The sequence below is a fragment of the Ursus arctos genome, unplaced genomic scaffold, assembly GCF_023065955.2.
Source record: "Ursus arctos isolate Adak ecotype North America unplaced genomic scaffold, UrsArc2.0 scaffold_37, whole genome shotgun sequence".
Lineage (NCBI taxonomy): Eukaryota > Metazoa > Chordata > Mammalia > Carnivora > Ursidae > Ursus > Ursus arctos.
The window spans coordinates 15,384,208-15,401,071 of NW_026623053.1; the positions used below are offsets into that span (position 1 = coordinate 15,384,208).

Sequence of the window (16,864 nt, forward strand, 5' to 3'; positions counted from 1 at the left end):
TCGGTTAAACGTCTGACTCTTTTTTTTTTTTTAAAGATTTTATTTATTTATGTGACAGAGAGACAGCCAGCGAGAGAGGGAACACAGCAGAGGGAGTGGGAGAGGAAGAAGCAGGCTCATAGCGGAGGAGCCTGATGTGGGACTCGATCCCGGTACGCCAGGATCACGCCCTGAGCCGAAGGCAGACGCTTTAACGACTGCGCTACCCAGGCGCCCCTAAACGTCTGACTCTTGATTTCGGCTCAGGTCATGATCTCAGGGTCCTGAGATAGAGCCCGCATTGGGCTCCACGCTGCACGTGGAACCTGTTTAAGATTCTCTCTCCCTCTCCCTCTGCACCTCCTAAAAAAAATAAAGTGATAAAGGCTGATAACGGAAGACTAGGTAATTCAAATCAATCTTCCTACTGATAACCACCAGAAAACGTAGTCAAAACATTAACATAATGCGCCTGAAGACAGGAAAGAGTAATAAACAGACGTGGTTAGTTTGCACTGGGATAAAATGGGAAGCAGCTATGTCAGACTAAAAAGATGAAACTATTCAATTCAGTTTGGAGATACATACAGAAAATAAAAGAAAAAAGATGCATTATGTCAACCAAATACAATATAGGGACCTTGTCTGAATCCTAACTCAAATGATCTCCACTGTAAAGAGCCATCTGAGGCAATTGGGAGCATCTACGTACTCAATATTTGATGATATTAAGGGGAAATCATTGACAATTGAATTGACTATATTAAAATTTTTAACAAGTATTTGTTTTTAAGATTTTATCTGAGAGAGAGAGAAGATGAGTGGTGGGGAGGAGCAGAGGGAGAGGGAACAGCAGACTCTCCGCTGAGCAAGAAGCCCAATGCGGGGCCTGATCCCTCGACCTTGATCATGACCCGAGCCAAAGGCAGGTACTCAACCAACTGAGCCACCCAGGCACCCCTTGACTATATTAAAATTAATGCTTATCTTTTTAAAAAAGAGATATGCACAAAGGGCAGAAAAAATGAATATGGACTTTTTGGGAAAAAGCACTTTAAGCAATGCAGAAAATGTTAACATTCAGGAAATCTGGGTGACACATGTACAGGAATTCTTTGTACTATTCTTTTTTTAAAAAAATATTTTATTTATTCATTTGAGAGAGAGAGAGTGAGAGCGTTCATGAGTGGAGGGGAAAGGCAGAGGGAGAGGGAGAAGCAGACTCCCCACTGAGCAGTGAGCGTGATGTGGGACTCCATTCCAGGACCCCAGGATCATGACCTGAGCCAAAGGCAGACGCTTAATCATCTGAACCACCGGGGCTCCTCTCTTTTTACTATTCTATCAACTTTCCTGTAAGTCTGAAATTACTGTTGAAATAAAGTTAAAATTTAAAAACCCTACACATCCAGCAGAATAACTCAAATAAAAAAGATAACAAATACAAGCTTGTGCAGCAACCTGATGCTCCCATTTATTCCGGTGGGAATGTAAATTGGTACAATCGCTTTGGGAAACAATTTGGCACTACCTTTGAAAGCTTTTCACACAGAAACCTTAAGACCCCTAATTCTCCTCCTGGTTATACACACCCAACAGATATACATACTTATTTTCACCTGAAGATATGCAAGAATGGTCTTAGAAGTACTATCTGTAAACAGCCACAAACTAGAAACTCTCCAAACGCCTACCAACAGAGCAGATGAATAAATTTACGTATATTCTTGCAAAGGAAAGCTATACAGCAAGAAGAATTAAGGAGCTATACAAACATGCAAAAACATGGATGCATCTTACATACGTAATGCTGAGTAAATGAAACCAGACATACAAGAATACATATAACATAAAGCATTTATATAAAATATGACAACAAAATTGATCTCTGCTGTTAGAAGCGAAGATAGTGGTTACCCTTGCAGGAGGTAATGACTCAGCAGCTGAGAGGCGCAGGGCATCTGGGCTGCTGGTAAAAATTCTATTTCTTGATCTGGGTGTTCATTATATGGGTGTGTTAAATTTGTAAAAATTTCACTGCTGTATACTTCTGATATGTGCTCTTTCCTGTATGTATAATGTACCTCAATAAAAAGAAAAAAACTTGAAGCTTCTTAAGAAATATTCCTTTATGGGGCGCCTGGGCGGCATAGCGGTTAAGCGTCTGCCTTCGGCTCAGGGCGTGATCCTGGCGTTACGGGATCGAGCCCCACATCAGGCTCCTCCGCTATGAGCCTGTTTCTTCCTCTCCCACTCCCTCTGCTTGTGTTCCCTCTCTCGCTGGCTGTCTCTATCTCTGTCGAATAAATAAATAAAAAAAAAATCTTAAAAAAAAAAAAAAAAGAAATATTCCTTTATTATAGAGAAATAAACTTATGAAACTTTTTTTTTTTGAGACTTTGGTATCTTTATTTTAGCAAGTTCTCCGAGTGAATGAAACTTCTTAATCTAACAGATAAATGCACAAAGTATATTCAAAATTGATTTAGATAAATTTAGATGAACGGATTTAGATAAATCTAGGTCATATGCTAGATGGATGTCAGGTGCTTTTAAATATGGCTGCTCTCCTTCCATTAAGAAGTAGGGTATATATATCCCCTCCCCTTGAATCTGGGCCCTAAGACTGTTTGATCAATACAGAAGTGATGCTGTGCCAGTTTTCAGGCCTTAATGAAACTAGTGATTTCTGCTTTTTACCTCTTTTGGAACATAGCCATCACGCTGTGAGGAAGCTGAAGCAGCTCCGTGAAAAAGCAACATGCAGATGCTACAGCCAAGAGCCCTAGCTGAAGTCTCAGCTGAGAGCTAGTATCACCCCCCAGACATCTGAAAGAGGATTCCAGTCCCTAGCCTTCGTAAGTTCCCCATTGAGGCCCCGGACATCATGGAGCAGAGAGGCAAGCCATCTCTGCTTTCTCTTCTGAATTCTTGACCTAAAGACTTCATTAGCATAACAAAATGTTGTTTTAAGCTACCGATTTTAGGATGGTTTGTTAACACAGCAAATAACCAGACCACCACAAAAACACTAAAAGAAATAAAGATTGCCGTGCCACGTAGGTCTCCTTCAAGAGGAACTGCTTGCTGCAAGGAGCAGAGATGGTTCAGAGTCCCAAATGCAATCTCTCTAGATCCGGACCAATAGTCCTTCCGAGGCTGTGATGCACCCACCCCTCCCTGCCTCGGCCGCTCCTAATCACAGAGCACAGGAGCAGCAGTGCCAGCCCACACAGTCAGACGCAGCACTCCCTCTAATGAGCCCCTCTGGCTGACCTGGACAAAACTTTCTTGGAACTATGCTATGGTCTGAAACTCTTCCTACCCAGTCCCCTCTCCCCTGCCCTCTCCTTTCACAGGTATAGACCTGCACTACGGTCTGAAGGCTCTTCATGTCTATCCTGCTCCTTCCTTTTTGTTCTTCCCAATAAATCTCTTGCACATCTAATTCCATGTGACATGTACTTGCACATCTACTGACACATAAAGCTGTTTGTGATAAATCCCTGTTCTTTTGATGTAAACACATAGAAAAACAATGATATCTTCCCAGAAAATGCTCATTGGTACAAATACCAAAAGCAGAATAATGAACCTCAGCATAACAACATTTATGTATTTAATGATTCTTTCCTTTGTGAGAGAATATCTCCTTTCCATTACCTTCACTACACATTACTCAATTGACAAAGTCGTGTTGAAATCATATTTCTACAATGGACTAGCCACCTCCACTCTCAGTTAAGTACCCTTAAACTTCGAATAAATATTTTCACTATTCTATCAACTTTATCAAAGTGTTTAAATATTACCGAATCTAAGACTGATCCCTGCAAGACTATGTCAACATTAATTATTACTATGAACTACACCTTTCTGCAGTTGTATATTTGTCTTATATCTATACAACTCATTTTATTTTTTTTAATTTTTTAAATTTTTTGAAAGATTTATTCATTTATTTAAGAGAGAGTGAGGGGCGCCTGGGTGGCTTAGTCGGTTAAGTGTCTGACTATGGCTCGGGTCCTGATCTCAGGGTCCTGGGATTGAGCCCCACATCAGACTCCCTGCTTGGCAGGGAGCTGCTTGTCCTTGTCCCTCTGCCCCTCCCCCCAGCTCATGCTGTCTCTCTCTCTCTCCCAAATAAATAAAATCTTTAAAAAATAAAAAAAAAATAAGAGAGAGTGAATGCGCATGGGGGTGGGGTGGGGGGGCAGAAGGAGAGGGAGAAGCAGACTCCCCATTGAGAGCAAAGACTGATGTCAGGCTCCACTCTGGGCTCCACGCCTGGATCAGTCCCCAGGACTCCAGGATCATGACCTGAGCTGAAGGCAGATGCTTAAGCGACTGAGCCACCCAGGCGCCCCGATACAACTCATTTTTAAACCAATGTCATGCGGGATCAAAAGCAATTATCATCTTGGTAAAATTATAATGAGTCTAAGACTTTCTTCTAGCTTACAAAGCCCCAGAAGAAGATCAGTCTTCATAAAAATAAACACTGTTTCATAATGAACATGTTCTCTGATCAAGAATGTGAACTTTTACAGAAATAACACAAAGCCGTAACAAAAAAATGAATTTCCTGAAAAAACCCTCAATTTTTCAAATCTAAATCTGTCTCTTCATCCTTCTGAAGTATAGCTCATCTTTCTCAATAAAGCTAAACACAACCACAACAGGTTACACACAACTGCATGCAAAGATTTAGACTCTCAAAGTTTAACAGATAGTACTTACTCTTGTTTTATCAAACAGTTCTGAAACTTTGAGAAAAAACCTGGAAGGGAAAAATATTTCATCAGAAGCCAGCTTTGAAATGATTTTTCATTTCAAATGTTCAGAGCATATGCCCCCAAACCGTATTAATAATGAACTTTCTCATTTCATTACAGTAATATTTATCGGTCTTATTTACTGCAGACTTGATTTCGTTCAACACCTCTACACTTCCACCCATAAAACAGATTACTTGAAAACTGTTACAGAAAATCTTCCCATTTCAAGGTACCAGTCTAAGCCACACATTCATTTATTTCATATATGCTTTGAAAAGTAACCTCTACACTCAATGTGGGGCTCGAACTCACAACCCCGAGATCAAGAGTCACATGCTCCACTGACTGAGCCAGCCAGGCACCCCTAAGCCAGACATTTAAATTAAAAAAATTTTTCCTTAAATTCTTCAGCAATATGCCACATAATACTAAATAAAGCCCAATCTTCAAAATTACTATAGAAGTACACCAACCAGATCCAAAGAGGCTGACTTAAAAGGAAAACACTAAAGTTGGAGCTCTTGAAGTTTATCTATACTATGTGTAAACATCTTCAAATAGAGCTGCTTTGTTTTAGAAAATAACAGAAATGAATAACCAATTTCTATTTCAGAATTCATGTTCACTTTTAACTAAATAGCCTCCCTCTCAAATGCTGACACCAACTAAAAAATTTCACAATGTCAAACTATTAAAAGGGTATTCTGTGAAATAATACGCAATTACTGGTGACGTTTTAACTGGATTGAGGCAAGCACTACTGAAAGCTAAAACACAATTTTATGAACTTTGTTTTACCAAAAAGAACTTGCTTTGACAGGTTTATGTCTAATAACGCACGGCAAGGTTGACTTTTTCTTATCAAAGAGTTAGAAACTAACTGGGAAGGTAGCATGTTAATTAATGTAAGCTATATATAGTACCTTGTTTGCCAAAAAATTTTGATCTTACATGTCTACTAAGACAGGATATACTAGAAAAAAGTTCAAGGATGTGGTTAAAAAAAGACAAACCATGAGAACAGTTTTGCCACTTAAAGTTGAAAAAAAAAAGTTTGGATTATTTTTCAATGAAGAGTTGGGTTTAAATAATATTATAGGAACAACTAAAATTAACTATGGTTAGATTAATGTGAAAAACTAGTATGAAGTAAATAAAGGACAGCTATGTAGGCAAATATCCAGAGAGCATTTCTATACTAACATGCATAATACCTTCCCATCAGGTCACTCTAGGACTGCCCTAAGATTCATTACACTTATAAACTACAACAGCCAGCCTCTTTAAAAAGTATAAACTGACAGCATCACATCTTACTTTAAAAGTCAATTTGGCCTCAAAGAAATATATACATATATAGTATATTCTAACTCTAAAACATTTATATATAATAAACTTCATCAAAACCTAAGAACATTTTGACATAAATTCTGTCTCCCTCTTCCTTACGTACATAAATCAGCCAATTTTCATCAAATAAAGCTTTGGAAATGTTAAAATATCTTCAAGTCAATTTTTACTTTTCAGATTTAAAAAATAAGACAGAAATGGTAGAAAAAAAATGACACCAATCCAAGTTTATAAGAAGCGCCTTATTATTGAGGTATTTTGAAGAAGATATTCTAAATGACTCTTGAGTCAGAAATATTCTGTGTGTCCAGGCTGTCAACAAAATTTTTCTGTTTTATTTAATGCTTTAAATCAGAATCCTTACTTGCATATATCTGTAGAATCCTGAGTTCCTAAAGCATATAACGAAGAACCAATTCTATTGTAATCATCTGCAGCACCTATGGAAAAAATTTTTTAGAATTTAATATATTTATTCATTGACTTAAAAAATACTTACTGAGCACCTACCTGCCAAACAATGTGTATGCAGTATGAGATAACCCAAGTCTGGTGAAGGAAATGACAACAGCTATTATATAAGTTGATGAATATTATATCAGAAATAGAACAAACTACTATGGCAGCAGGGGAAACAGATGATTCCACCTGAGTAAGTTAGGGAAGGATTTACAGACACTACTGAGTGAGTCAGAACTTGTAGGATAAGCAAATCTTTACCAGGAAAAATGGAGGGGAGAGCATGGATAAAGGCCAAAGAGACATAAAGGAGCACAGTATATTCAGACAGCCTTATAGGAAGAAGGCACTACAGGGTACAGAGGAGAGTGGATAGAGTTGAAGATGGAAAAATAAACCGGAAGTATCTTAGGGGGAAAAATGGGTTTTCTAAGATACGATAAAGTTTGGATTTGATCTTGTAAGAATGGGTATTACTAAACATTTTAAAATAACAGCAGTGGTAAAATCAACCATTAAAGGTTTTAGATAACAAACTCTGCTGCCCGAATTAAAGACTAGAAATGGAGACACAGAAGGCAGAGTAGCCAACTAGGAATTTGTTGTGTCAGATACTGATGGTCAGGATCAAGATAGCAAAAACAGTGACAGCAGAGAGGAACGACAAAGCTGGGAGATATTTAGGAATCGTAATAGGTAGGATTTACAAACAAGAGACCTGAGGTAGGAGGGAAAATTATGGAGCTTGGGAAGCTAGGTGAATGGTGGCAGCACCATTACCCTTGGGTAGTATTCAACTTCAGCACAATATTTTTCCTAGGGCTCACCCCACAGGACAACTTGTTGAGAAAAGATTACTCATTTCAGAAAAAGGATAGTATAGTGCAATGGTTAAGAGCACGGAACTGGAATCAAACTGTTTAGGGTCCAATCCCAATTTACCAGCTATATGACCATGAGCTTATCACTTAACCTGTGTATGCCTTGCTTTCCCCATCTGGAGATGGGGATAATAATGGTACCAGCTCCACGTAATTACTTAAGACTAAATAGAATTAATAAATGTTAGTATATACCTAGCACATAGCAAGTACAGTATTATACAAATGTTTGCTATTATTAACGAAATCTGAGACATGCCTACTTTGTATGGAAATTCCCACTTATGCCAGCAGTATTTCTACAAGGTTTAATTTGTTTATTCTCTAACAAAACATTAATCCTTACACTGTACTTTCTTATGCTGTACAAAGTTACAGTCAACAAATAAGACTGACATCTGGTGACTCTATTTACTTTTTAAAATTATTCAAAACAGATCTGTTTTGATATCTTTCATAAAGAATTTTTTTTTTTTTTTTTTTTAAGTAGGCTCCATACCCAACATGGGGCTCAAACTCACATAACAGTTGCATGCTCTACTCAACTGAGCTGGTCAGGTGCCCCCATAAAGAAACTGTGAATACAAACTTCAGACTCTGAATGGTAACTTCTATATGTGAGATTGTTCACTATTATTCTAAAAGTTTAAGTTAAAGAAAATAACACTTAAAAATCACATAAAGGTTGGTTTATTCAGGCAGAAATAAAAAATGATTTGTGATTAATATCAAATACATTAATATTTTATACTTAAATTGACCCTGAAAATATTTTTTAGAGCAAGAAATTCCTGGATCCTAATATCTGGCTCTGAGAACACTACCCTCTTTAGCTGTTATATCATTATATGATCACAGAAAACAAGCAAACTGCCCTGATTTTATACATTACAGGGATGTTGAAAACTTAATTTTTCATAGTCCAGGCTAAGTTCATGCATCATGAAAAAATAAATTTTACTTTATAATTCTGTAGAACTGTTATGTAATTAGTTATATGTAATAATTATGATTTTGTAAAGGGGTCCACAACCATCTTTCTTAAAAGCACCTTTCCATTTGGCCAAATAAACAGAATAAGGAAGAATCACCAATATTTTCTTCAGTTTTTTTAACAGATGATTCTCTTCTACCTTTATAGTTCTTTGTTTCCCTAGCATGAATATACACTTCCATTACAGGACTGATTATAGTACACTGTAATGTTTTGCTTTTTTTGTTTATTTCACCTGCAAATTTTTTTTTTAAAGATTTTATTTATGTATTTGAGAGAGAGAGCATGAGCAGGGGGAGGTACAGAGGGAGAAGGAGACTCCCCACTGAGCAGGGAACTTGACGCAGGGCTTTATCCCAGGACCCTGGGATCATGATCTGAGCAGAAGGCAGATGCTTAAATGACTGAGCCACCCAGGTGTCCCTATTTACTTATTTTTTAAAAGATTTATTTATTTGGGGGCGCCTGGGTGGCTCAGTCGTTAAGCGTCTGCCTTCGGCTCGGGGTGTGATCCTGGCGTTCTGGGATCGATCCCCATATCAGGCTCCTCTGCTGGGAGCCTGCTTCTTCCTCTCCCACTCCCCCTGCTTGTGTTCCCTCTCTCGCTGGCTGTCTCTCTCTCTCTGTCAAATAAATAAATAAAATCTTAAAAAAAAAAAAAAAAAAGATGTGAGAGAGAGAAAAAGAGAGAGAGCGAGCACACAAGTGGGGGAAGAGGGAAAAGGAGAGAGAGGGGCAGAAGGAGAGCCTGATGAAGGAGTGATCCCAAGACCCTGAGATCATGACCTTAGCTGAATTAAGAGTAGGCTGGTTAAACGACTGAGCCACCCAAGGGTCCCTGAACTCTATTACATTTAAACTCTATTGGTATAAGGGATATTTATCCCAAGAATATTTGAAAATCAATCGGTACAATTAATCATATTAATAGACTAAAAAGGAAAAACGATATAATTATCTCAACACTGTAGTTGCAGAAAGAACATCTGATAAAAATCCAACATTCATTCCTGACTTAAAAGAAAAAAAAAACCCTCAGAAAACTAACAATTTATTAGAGAATTTTCTCAACCTGATAAAAAGCATCTAGGAAAAACCTGCACCAAACACCGTAATTAATGGTTGAAGAATGAATGCCTTCCCCTAAGACAGGAACAAGGCAGAGATGCCTGTTCTCACCACTCCCACCCACACTGCACTGGAGCTACAGTTATTGCTTCAGTACAACGGGGCAAAGAAAAGAAATAAATGGACTCTAAATTGGAAAGAAGTATAATTGTTTCTATTAGCAAATGATCATCTGTGTAGAAAATCCTAAGGAATCTACAAAATAGTTACTGGAACCAATAAGTGAGTTTATTTAGTAAGACTGCAAGATATAAGATCAATATAGAAAATACATAGTACTTCTACATATTAGCAAAGAACCGGAAACTGAAATGTAAAAAATACATCATTTACAACAGCATCAAAAATAATTAGGGATCAATCTAACTAAAGGTGTATAAGATCCGTACAATGAAAGCTATAAGATATTGCTGAGAGAATTTAAGGAAGACCTAACTAAATGGAGAAATACAGTATATTCGTCTATCAGAAGAATCAATATTGTTAAGGTGTCAATCCTCCCCAAACTGACCTACAGACTCTACACAATCCCAATCAAAATCCCAGACACCACTTTTGTAGAAAGTGACAAGCTGACTCTAAAAATCCATATGAAAACGTAAAGAACCAAGAGGGGCCAAAACAACTTTGGTAAAGAAGAAAGCTGGAGGACTTATGTAAGAAAAGATGTTCAGCATCATCATTCATTAGGGAAATGCAAATTAAAATCACACTGAGACACCTATAAGAATGGCTAAAAGGAGAAAGAATGAATATCCTTTTGGAAAAGATGTGAGCAACTGGAACTCTCATGCACAGCTGGTAGGAATGTAAAATGGTACAATCATTTCATGTTGGGAAAAACTTTTTTTTTTTTTTTTTGAAGATTTTATTTATTTATTTGACAGAGAGAGAGAGAGAGACAGCCAGCGAGAGAGGGAACACAAGCAGGGGGAGTGGAAGAGGAGTGCTGTGCCACCCAGGCGCCCCCATGTTGGGAAAAACTTTAAAAGTTAATTATACACTTACCACATGACCCAGCCACTCTCTGGTATTACTCAAAAGAAATGAAAGCACATCTCCATACAAAGACTTACATATAGATGGTTCATGTCAGCTTTATTTATAACAGCCTAAAGCTAACAAACACCCAAATGTCCACCAACAGCTGAATGGATAAACAACTGAGTATATCCATACAATAGTATAATACTCAGCAATAAAAAGGAATGACCTCTTGATATACACAACATGAATGAATTTCAAAATAATTTTGTTGAATTTTAAAGCCAAATACTAAAGAGTACATATAGTATGATCCATTCATGTAAAATTCTAGAAAATGCAAACTAATCTATAGAGACAGAAAGCAGATCAGTGGCTGTCTGGAGACAGGGCAAAAGGGAATACTGTAAGGAAACTTTTGGTGGTGATGGATATGTTCATTATCTTGATTGTAGTGATGATTTTACACATATGTCAAAACTTATCAAATTGTATACTTTGAACATTGCAACTCACTGACATCAATTTATACTTCAATAAAGCTGTTAAAAGAAAACATTAGTCCATCTTGAACTCTGAAAGAATGTTTTACATACATGATTTTGTAACATCATATACTTGATCATTTAGAAAATATTGGTTCAATGATTTATGCAGATCTTCCAAATGTTGTCACATTTCATTATAAACAAACATCAAAAATACCACATTCACATATTGTCATCAATCTCCTCAGGCAAGCCTTTAATTATTGTGAAGCAAGTTTATGAAGATGGATTCAAGTTCTCCAAAATTCTAATTATTGCTGGAAAGCTTGACTTTTATCATTGCCAACAAATACTGTCAGTTGTTTTCCTTGAAGTGACAGACTCACTTAATTTTTAAGAACATGTCTACCAAATACTCAAATCTGAATAATCATAGTTTGTCAGCTGTTCTCTCAAGTAGAAATGGTGTTTTTTGGAAAAAACAAAACAAAACAAAAAAATTCTGGCTAATTCAGTTGCAACCAAAGTGCTTTTCTAAAGAGAACCATTATACTTCAGTACGCAAAGTGCTCTATGTATACCTTCCAGTTCACCATTCAGAATATTAAAAAAGTGAACTCGAGGGAAGTGTTTATTACAATTAGTAATTTTACCTGCTTTATCAAGGGTACTTTTTTTTTTCTTCTAAAGATTTTATTTATTTATTTGACAGAGAGAGACAGCGAGAGAGGGAACACAAGCAGGGGGAGTGTGAGAGGAAGAAGCAGGCTTCCCGCCGAGCAGGGAGCACGATGCGGAGCTCGATCCCAGGACCCCGGGATCATGACCCAGGCCGAAGGCAGATGCTTAACGGCTGAGCCACCCAGCCTCCCCTATCAAGGATATTCTTAATTGAATTTTTTTTTCCTAATTGTAAACGCACTGCAGGAAAGAATATAGTGACTATTAGCACAATTTGGTGCCATTGCCTTGATCTGTGCTAAGACACCAGTAATTTTATCCACCACGGCTTCTGCTTTATCAGTGTAAATGTCAACATGGTGAAAAACACAAAAAGCATCATGGATTATAATGAAAATAGTTCTGACCTCACAGACTTGCTAAAAATAAAGAGCCTTAGGGTCAAGACTTCACAGACCACAGTTTTAGAACTACTGTTCTATATCAAGACTTTTATAAACTATAAGTAACATAGTAACTTACAATTATTCCATTATAAAAATGTAAGCTTTAGCCACAGAGAAAAACCTTACTTTTGTGGGATCTTGTCATCCTATCAGATTTAGCAGATGCATCCTTAACTCGGTTATGATATTCTAAAAGGAATGTTCGTTCATGCTCAAAGAAATCATCTACATCCTGTAGGGTCAAAAGGAAATATAAATTTTCATTTATTTGCTTTAGGGTAATACATAAACCACTTAACCATTATGACCATAAAAGATCAGTGAAACAGCACAGCTATCCTCTAATAATCAGATGTTCTAATGATCTCATCAAGTTCAGACTTTATACAGACATGCACTTCTATCTATCCAGGAAGAAATCGGCAATGGTTTTGCAGTTGAAGGCTTAGATCCTCCTCCCATATGGTTCGTGCTCACATCTTGTACACTGAAACGTGTTCCTACTTGTGCTCTGTGTCTCAGTCCCGCCTCTCCAACAAATACATTACTGCCAGGGGGAGTAATCAATTGCTTTTGAGAAGAAAAAAATTTTGATAGACAAGTCCAAATCTATTTCTCTTGGTCTACTACGTATTCTATGAGCCATTCCTGAAGGCTGCCAGGCCTTTGTCATTACAGCCCTCTCTGACTGCTCTGGGGAAACACGGTCAAACTAGCTTTCTGGGAGCAATTACTGTATCTTTTTTGAAACAAAGCTAGATACACATTAAAAATAAAAATTATTAGAAGTACTTCCCTCCTTTCTAAAACAGCATTTTTTTGAAAAAGCACCAGCTGAAATGATTTAATTCAAATCCACATCAACAGAACATGGGAAAGTCAGTACTAAACAAAATGTCCTTTAAAATCTGTAATTCATGTGTACCAATTTTCTTAACTGTTAAAGTGGGGATAAAACTATCCAACTTGTAGGGTTGAAGAGTAAATAAAACGTGGATTAACAAACACCACATTGTAAATGTTCAAAAAACGTTAGTTACCACTTTACCAAAATCATAATCCATATAGTGGTTTACACTTAATGCTAAGAAAAATGTTCAATACTAATGCATAAGGAGCATTAAAATGGAAGTGGAGTCCTTATTAGAAAGTAGCCATGACACATGCACTGTCAACATACCAACTGACCTGTCTCTGAAAAACCAAAGTATAAAATCAAATAAATAATACTTTTCACCTAAGTTTTACTGTAGATGATCTATAAAAATAGGCACTGATGACAAAGCAGCATTCTTTATCTCTTTCTTAGTATCTGCTTGACAATGTAATATAAACATTTTTCTCTTTCAATGGTTAGAGTCTTCAGATAAATCAATTCTTGTACCATTTTTAGAACATCATTAAGAAATACTTAGGTGCTATTTATTTATATTAATTTAAAATATGCCTGTTTATATATTTATTTGTAAGCTCTATGCCCAACGGGGGCTTGAATTCATGACCCCGAGATCAAGAGTGACACACTCTACCAACTGAGCCAACCAGGCGCCCCACAACAAGACTAAAACCTCAAAGGAGCTCTTCTAACTCCACATCTGAACCCAAGTCTGCCCCTAACATCTGTAAGGCCAAGGCCTAGGGCAAGTGTACAAAGGGAGGCAGCCCCTCTTTGTGTCCTATCCTGCAGCTCTGTAAGGCACCCGGAGGAACCCCATGTGTATGGATATTCTATCCTGCACATTGATCTTCTCCCCTGAGCCCTCCCTCTCCCCAGCTGTTCCAAGGTCACCCTTGACCACCCATGAATGTACACACTGGAGGATGAACTCAGGGAAGAGGCCCACAGAAGAGAAAGGGTTGGAATCAGGCCTCAGATTTGGGCAAGGAAATATGGGGTTCCAGATCCCTAAAGCATAGTCCAGTTTGGAGGGAAGGGGTATGTGCTCCAGGTGGGCAAATTCCCTTGGACCTACAGACCTCTCACCCCTGGGAGAAGGAAGTTCTTTAAAGAGTAGAATCCAGGGCAGGGGGCCCAGATTCCCAGGCCTAAGCATTCTACTGTTCAAACTCCTCTTTTACTACAATAAAGGCATCTGTACATTGAAATCTCAAATCTATCTTCTTAAAAGAAGTAGATTCTCAAACCAATACCTCTGTTAATCAAATAAAATCTTACCTTTACTCCTGAAACAATTACTCCATCTGCTGATTTTACCATGTTTTTAAAGAAATCTTCAAGTTTTTCTTTTTTATTTTTTCCTCTCACACTCAGCTGAAAGAAAGGTAAACTAAAGTTGGCAATTTTTTTAGATTACAAATGGAAAGTAATGCCTCTTATTCTCTGACATCAAAATGGCAACCACAAAAGGATCTTGATTTTTTAAACTTTAATAAAGTGTCAACTTCACCATGTTTATCAGTAACTTTCAAACTTTAGGATATTAAAGAGGAGGCTGGCCTCACTCCCAAAGATTCAGATTCAGATTCAGGTGATCTACAATAATGCCTAGATAACTCAAATTTTATAAGTATATTTGATAATCCCATTGCAAGTAGCCTTCTCATCATATATATAGTAATATATTAAGACAACTAAAAATTTAATCCAGGAGTTCCTTTAAAGATATAAAATTTATTGGAGTCTAATGCACCAACATATGATTCTGTAAAAGCTTTGAAAATACATTCTGCAAATTTTTTTTTTTGGTAAGATTTTATTTATTTTATTTGAGAGAGAATGAGCAGGGTGAGGGGCAGAGGGAGAAGCAGACTCCCCGCTAAGCAGGGAACCCAATGGGCGCTCGATCCTGGGACTCCGGGATCATGACCTGAGCCAAAGGCAGACGCTTAGCCAACTGAGCCACTCAGGTCCCCCATATTCTGCAAATTCTTCACCCTGAACTCATCCAAATATCATGTTGTGTCCTGTTTTAGGGATCAGAAACTTATAGTATAAGGGACACAAAAGGTGACTCTAAATGGCAAGAATGGTTATCTAAAGGCAAAACTGAGAAGCACCTAACTCTTTGTACCACTTGCTGTATCAGGGTGTCCCACACAGGAATGTCCATCCAATTTCTGTATCTACTGCCATGGCTTCCATGTTCACCATTATGTAAATGATTCACAAAGCATGATCACTACCTCTAAGCTCTTTCCTGAACCTCAAGCCCTATTTTCAACTGCCTGTATCATATCCTTGGAGATTCTCCTAAACCCACATTAGACTAAGATAGTATTCATTATAATCGAATCTCCAAATTTTTCCTCTTCTTGGTTCCCTATCCATGGTCCCTCCATCCAACCAGTCTCTCAGAGTCCCACATATTCCCCTTAAACCCCACACCTCTAATGAAAAATCCTGGAACAAGTTACAACTTCTTTTTGTCTCTCACAGCTCAAGTTCTACCATCAAATGCTTGAAATCTGTCCTTTTCCACTGTCCTAGTGAAAAACCTCATGACTTCTTGCCTAACTACTACACTGGACTACTAGTTAACATCCCTCATTTCCTCAATTCAATCCATTCTGTTGATGACTTCCAAACTCAAATTTTGAGCATCTCTTCCTTACACAAGACCTGTACAGAGCTTCAGAATGTTTAGAGATTGAAAGCCAATCCCCTTAGCAGGGTATTCAAGACTTTCGACAATCTGGTTCAATTTATCTTTCCATCTACCACCCTACCTCCACAGAACCTTATCTTCCAAATAGTTCTCAAAAGAAGCTCTGAACTTTTAGATTCCTCTGTACCTGAAATGGTATCTCTCCTCTTACCAAAAATTCTATTCAGGTGTCATTAAACATCCAAATTAACACATATCTCTTCATGAAACCCTTCCAAACTGCTTTATCTTTAGGCTTCTCAATGCACTCTGGGTGTTCTCTTAAACTGCATTTTTAAGATTAATTAATTCATTAATTCACTCATTTAACAAACCACTGACAAATGTATATTAAAATCCTGCACTGTGCTAGGTGTTCCGGATATAAAGATGATTATGAGGTGGTCTCTACTCTGTTTTTTTTAAAGACTTATTTGAGAGAGAGAGCACATGCGACAGAGCAGGCATTGAGCTGGGATAGGGACAGGAGAGAGAGAAAGAATCCCAAGCAGGCTCCTCACTGAGCATGGAGCCCAACAGGGGGCTCGATCCCAGGACAGAGACCATAACCTGAGCCAAAATCAAGAGTCGGACCCTCCATCAACTGAGCCACCCAGGTGCCCCAAGGTGGTGCCTACTCTTAAGAGTAATTTATGGTGCAGAGGAGAATACAGAGAAACATATGATTAAACAGAGGGTGAGTAGTACAATGTTAGAGAATCCACAGGGCACTAGGAGAACAGCAAGGGGGGGCGCCTGGGTAGCGCAGTCGTTAAAGCGTCTGCCTTCGGCTCAGGACGTGATCCCGGCGTTTCGGGATCGAGTCCCACATCGGGCTCCTCCGCTGTGAGCCTGCTTCTTCCTCTCCCACTCCCCCTGCTTGTCTTCCCTCTCTCGCTGGCTGTCTCTATCTCTGTCAAATAAATAAATAAAATCTTAAAAAAAAAAAAAAAGAACAGCAAGGGAACTCAATACAGACTTAGGAGATGAGAAAGATAAGACTGGAGGCTGAATGAACAGTCAAGGGCTGTTTCAAGAATCCAGTCAAGGACAGGGGCACCTGGGTGCCTCAGTCAGTTAAGGATCCATCC

At 38.1% G+C, this 16,864-nt stretch overlaps 1 protein-coding gene across 2 annotated transcripts in view; it reads right to left on the reverse strand.

Annotated features, from left to right (window-relative positions):
• The window catches only part of SNX6 (sorting nexin 6), a 54,279-nt gene that overhangs the window by 12,187 nt on the left and 25,228 nt on the right, over positions 1 to 16,864 (reverse strand). For both annotated transcript variants that reach the window (XM_026513580.4, XM_044389457.3), the window contains exons 7-10: positions 14,345 to 14,440; positions 12,295 to 12,400; positions 6,472 to 6,547; positions 4,720 to 4,759 (exon numbers count right to left, since the gene is read on the reverse strand). In XM_026513580.4, the coding sequence (XP_026369365.2) occupies positions 4,720 to 4,759; positions 6,472 to 6,547; positions 12,295 to 12,400; positions 14,345 to 14,440 (318 nt within the window). The remainder of the gene's footprint in view (positions 1 to 4,719; positions 4,760 to 6,471; positions 6,548 to 12,294; positions 12,401 to 14,344; positions 14,441 to 16,864) is intronic.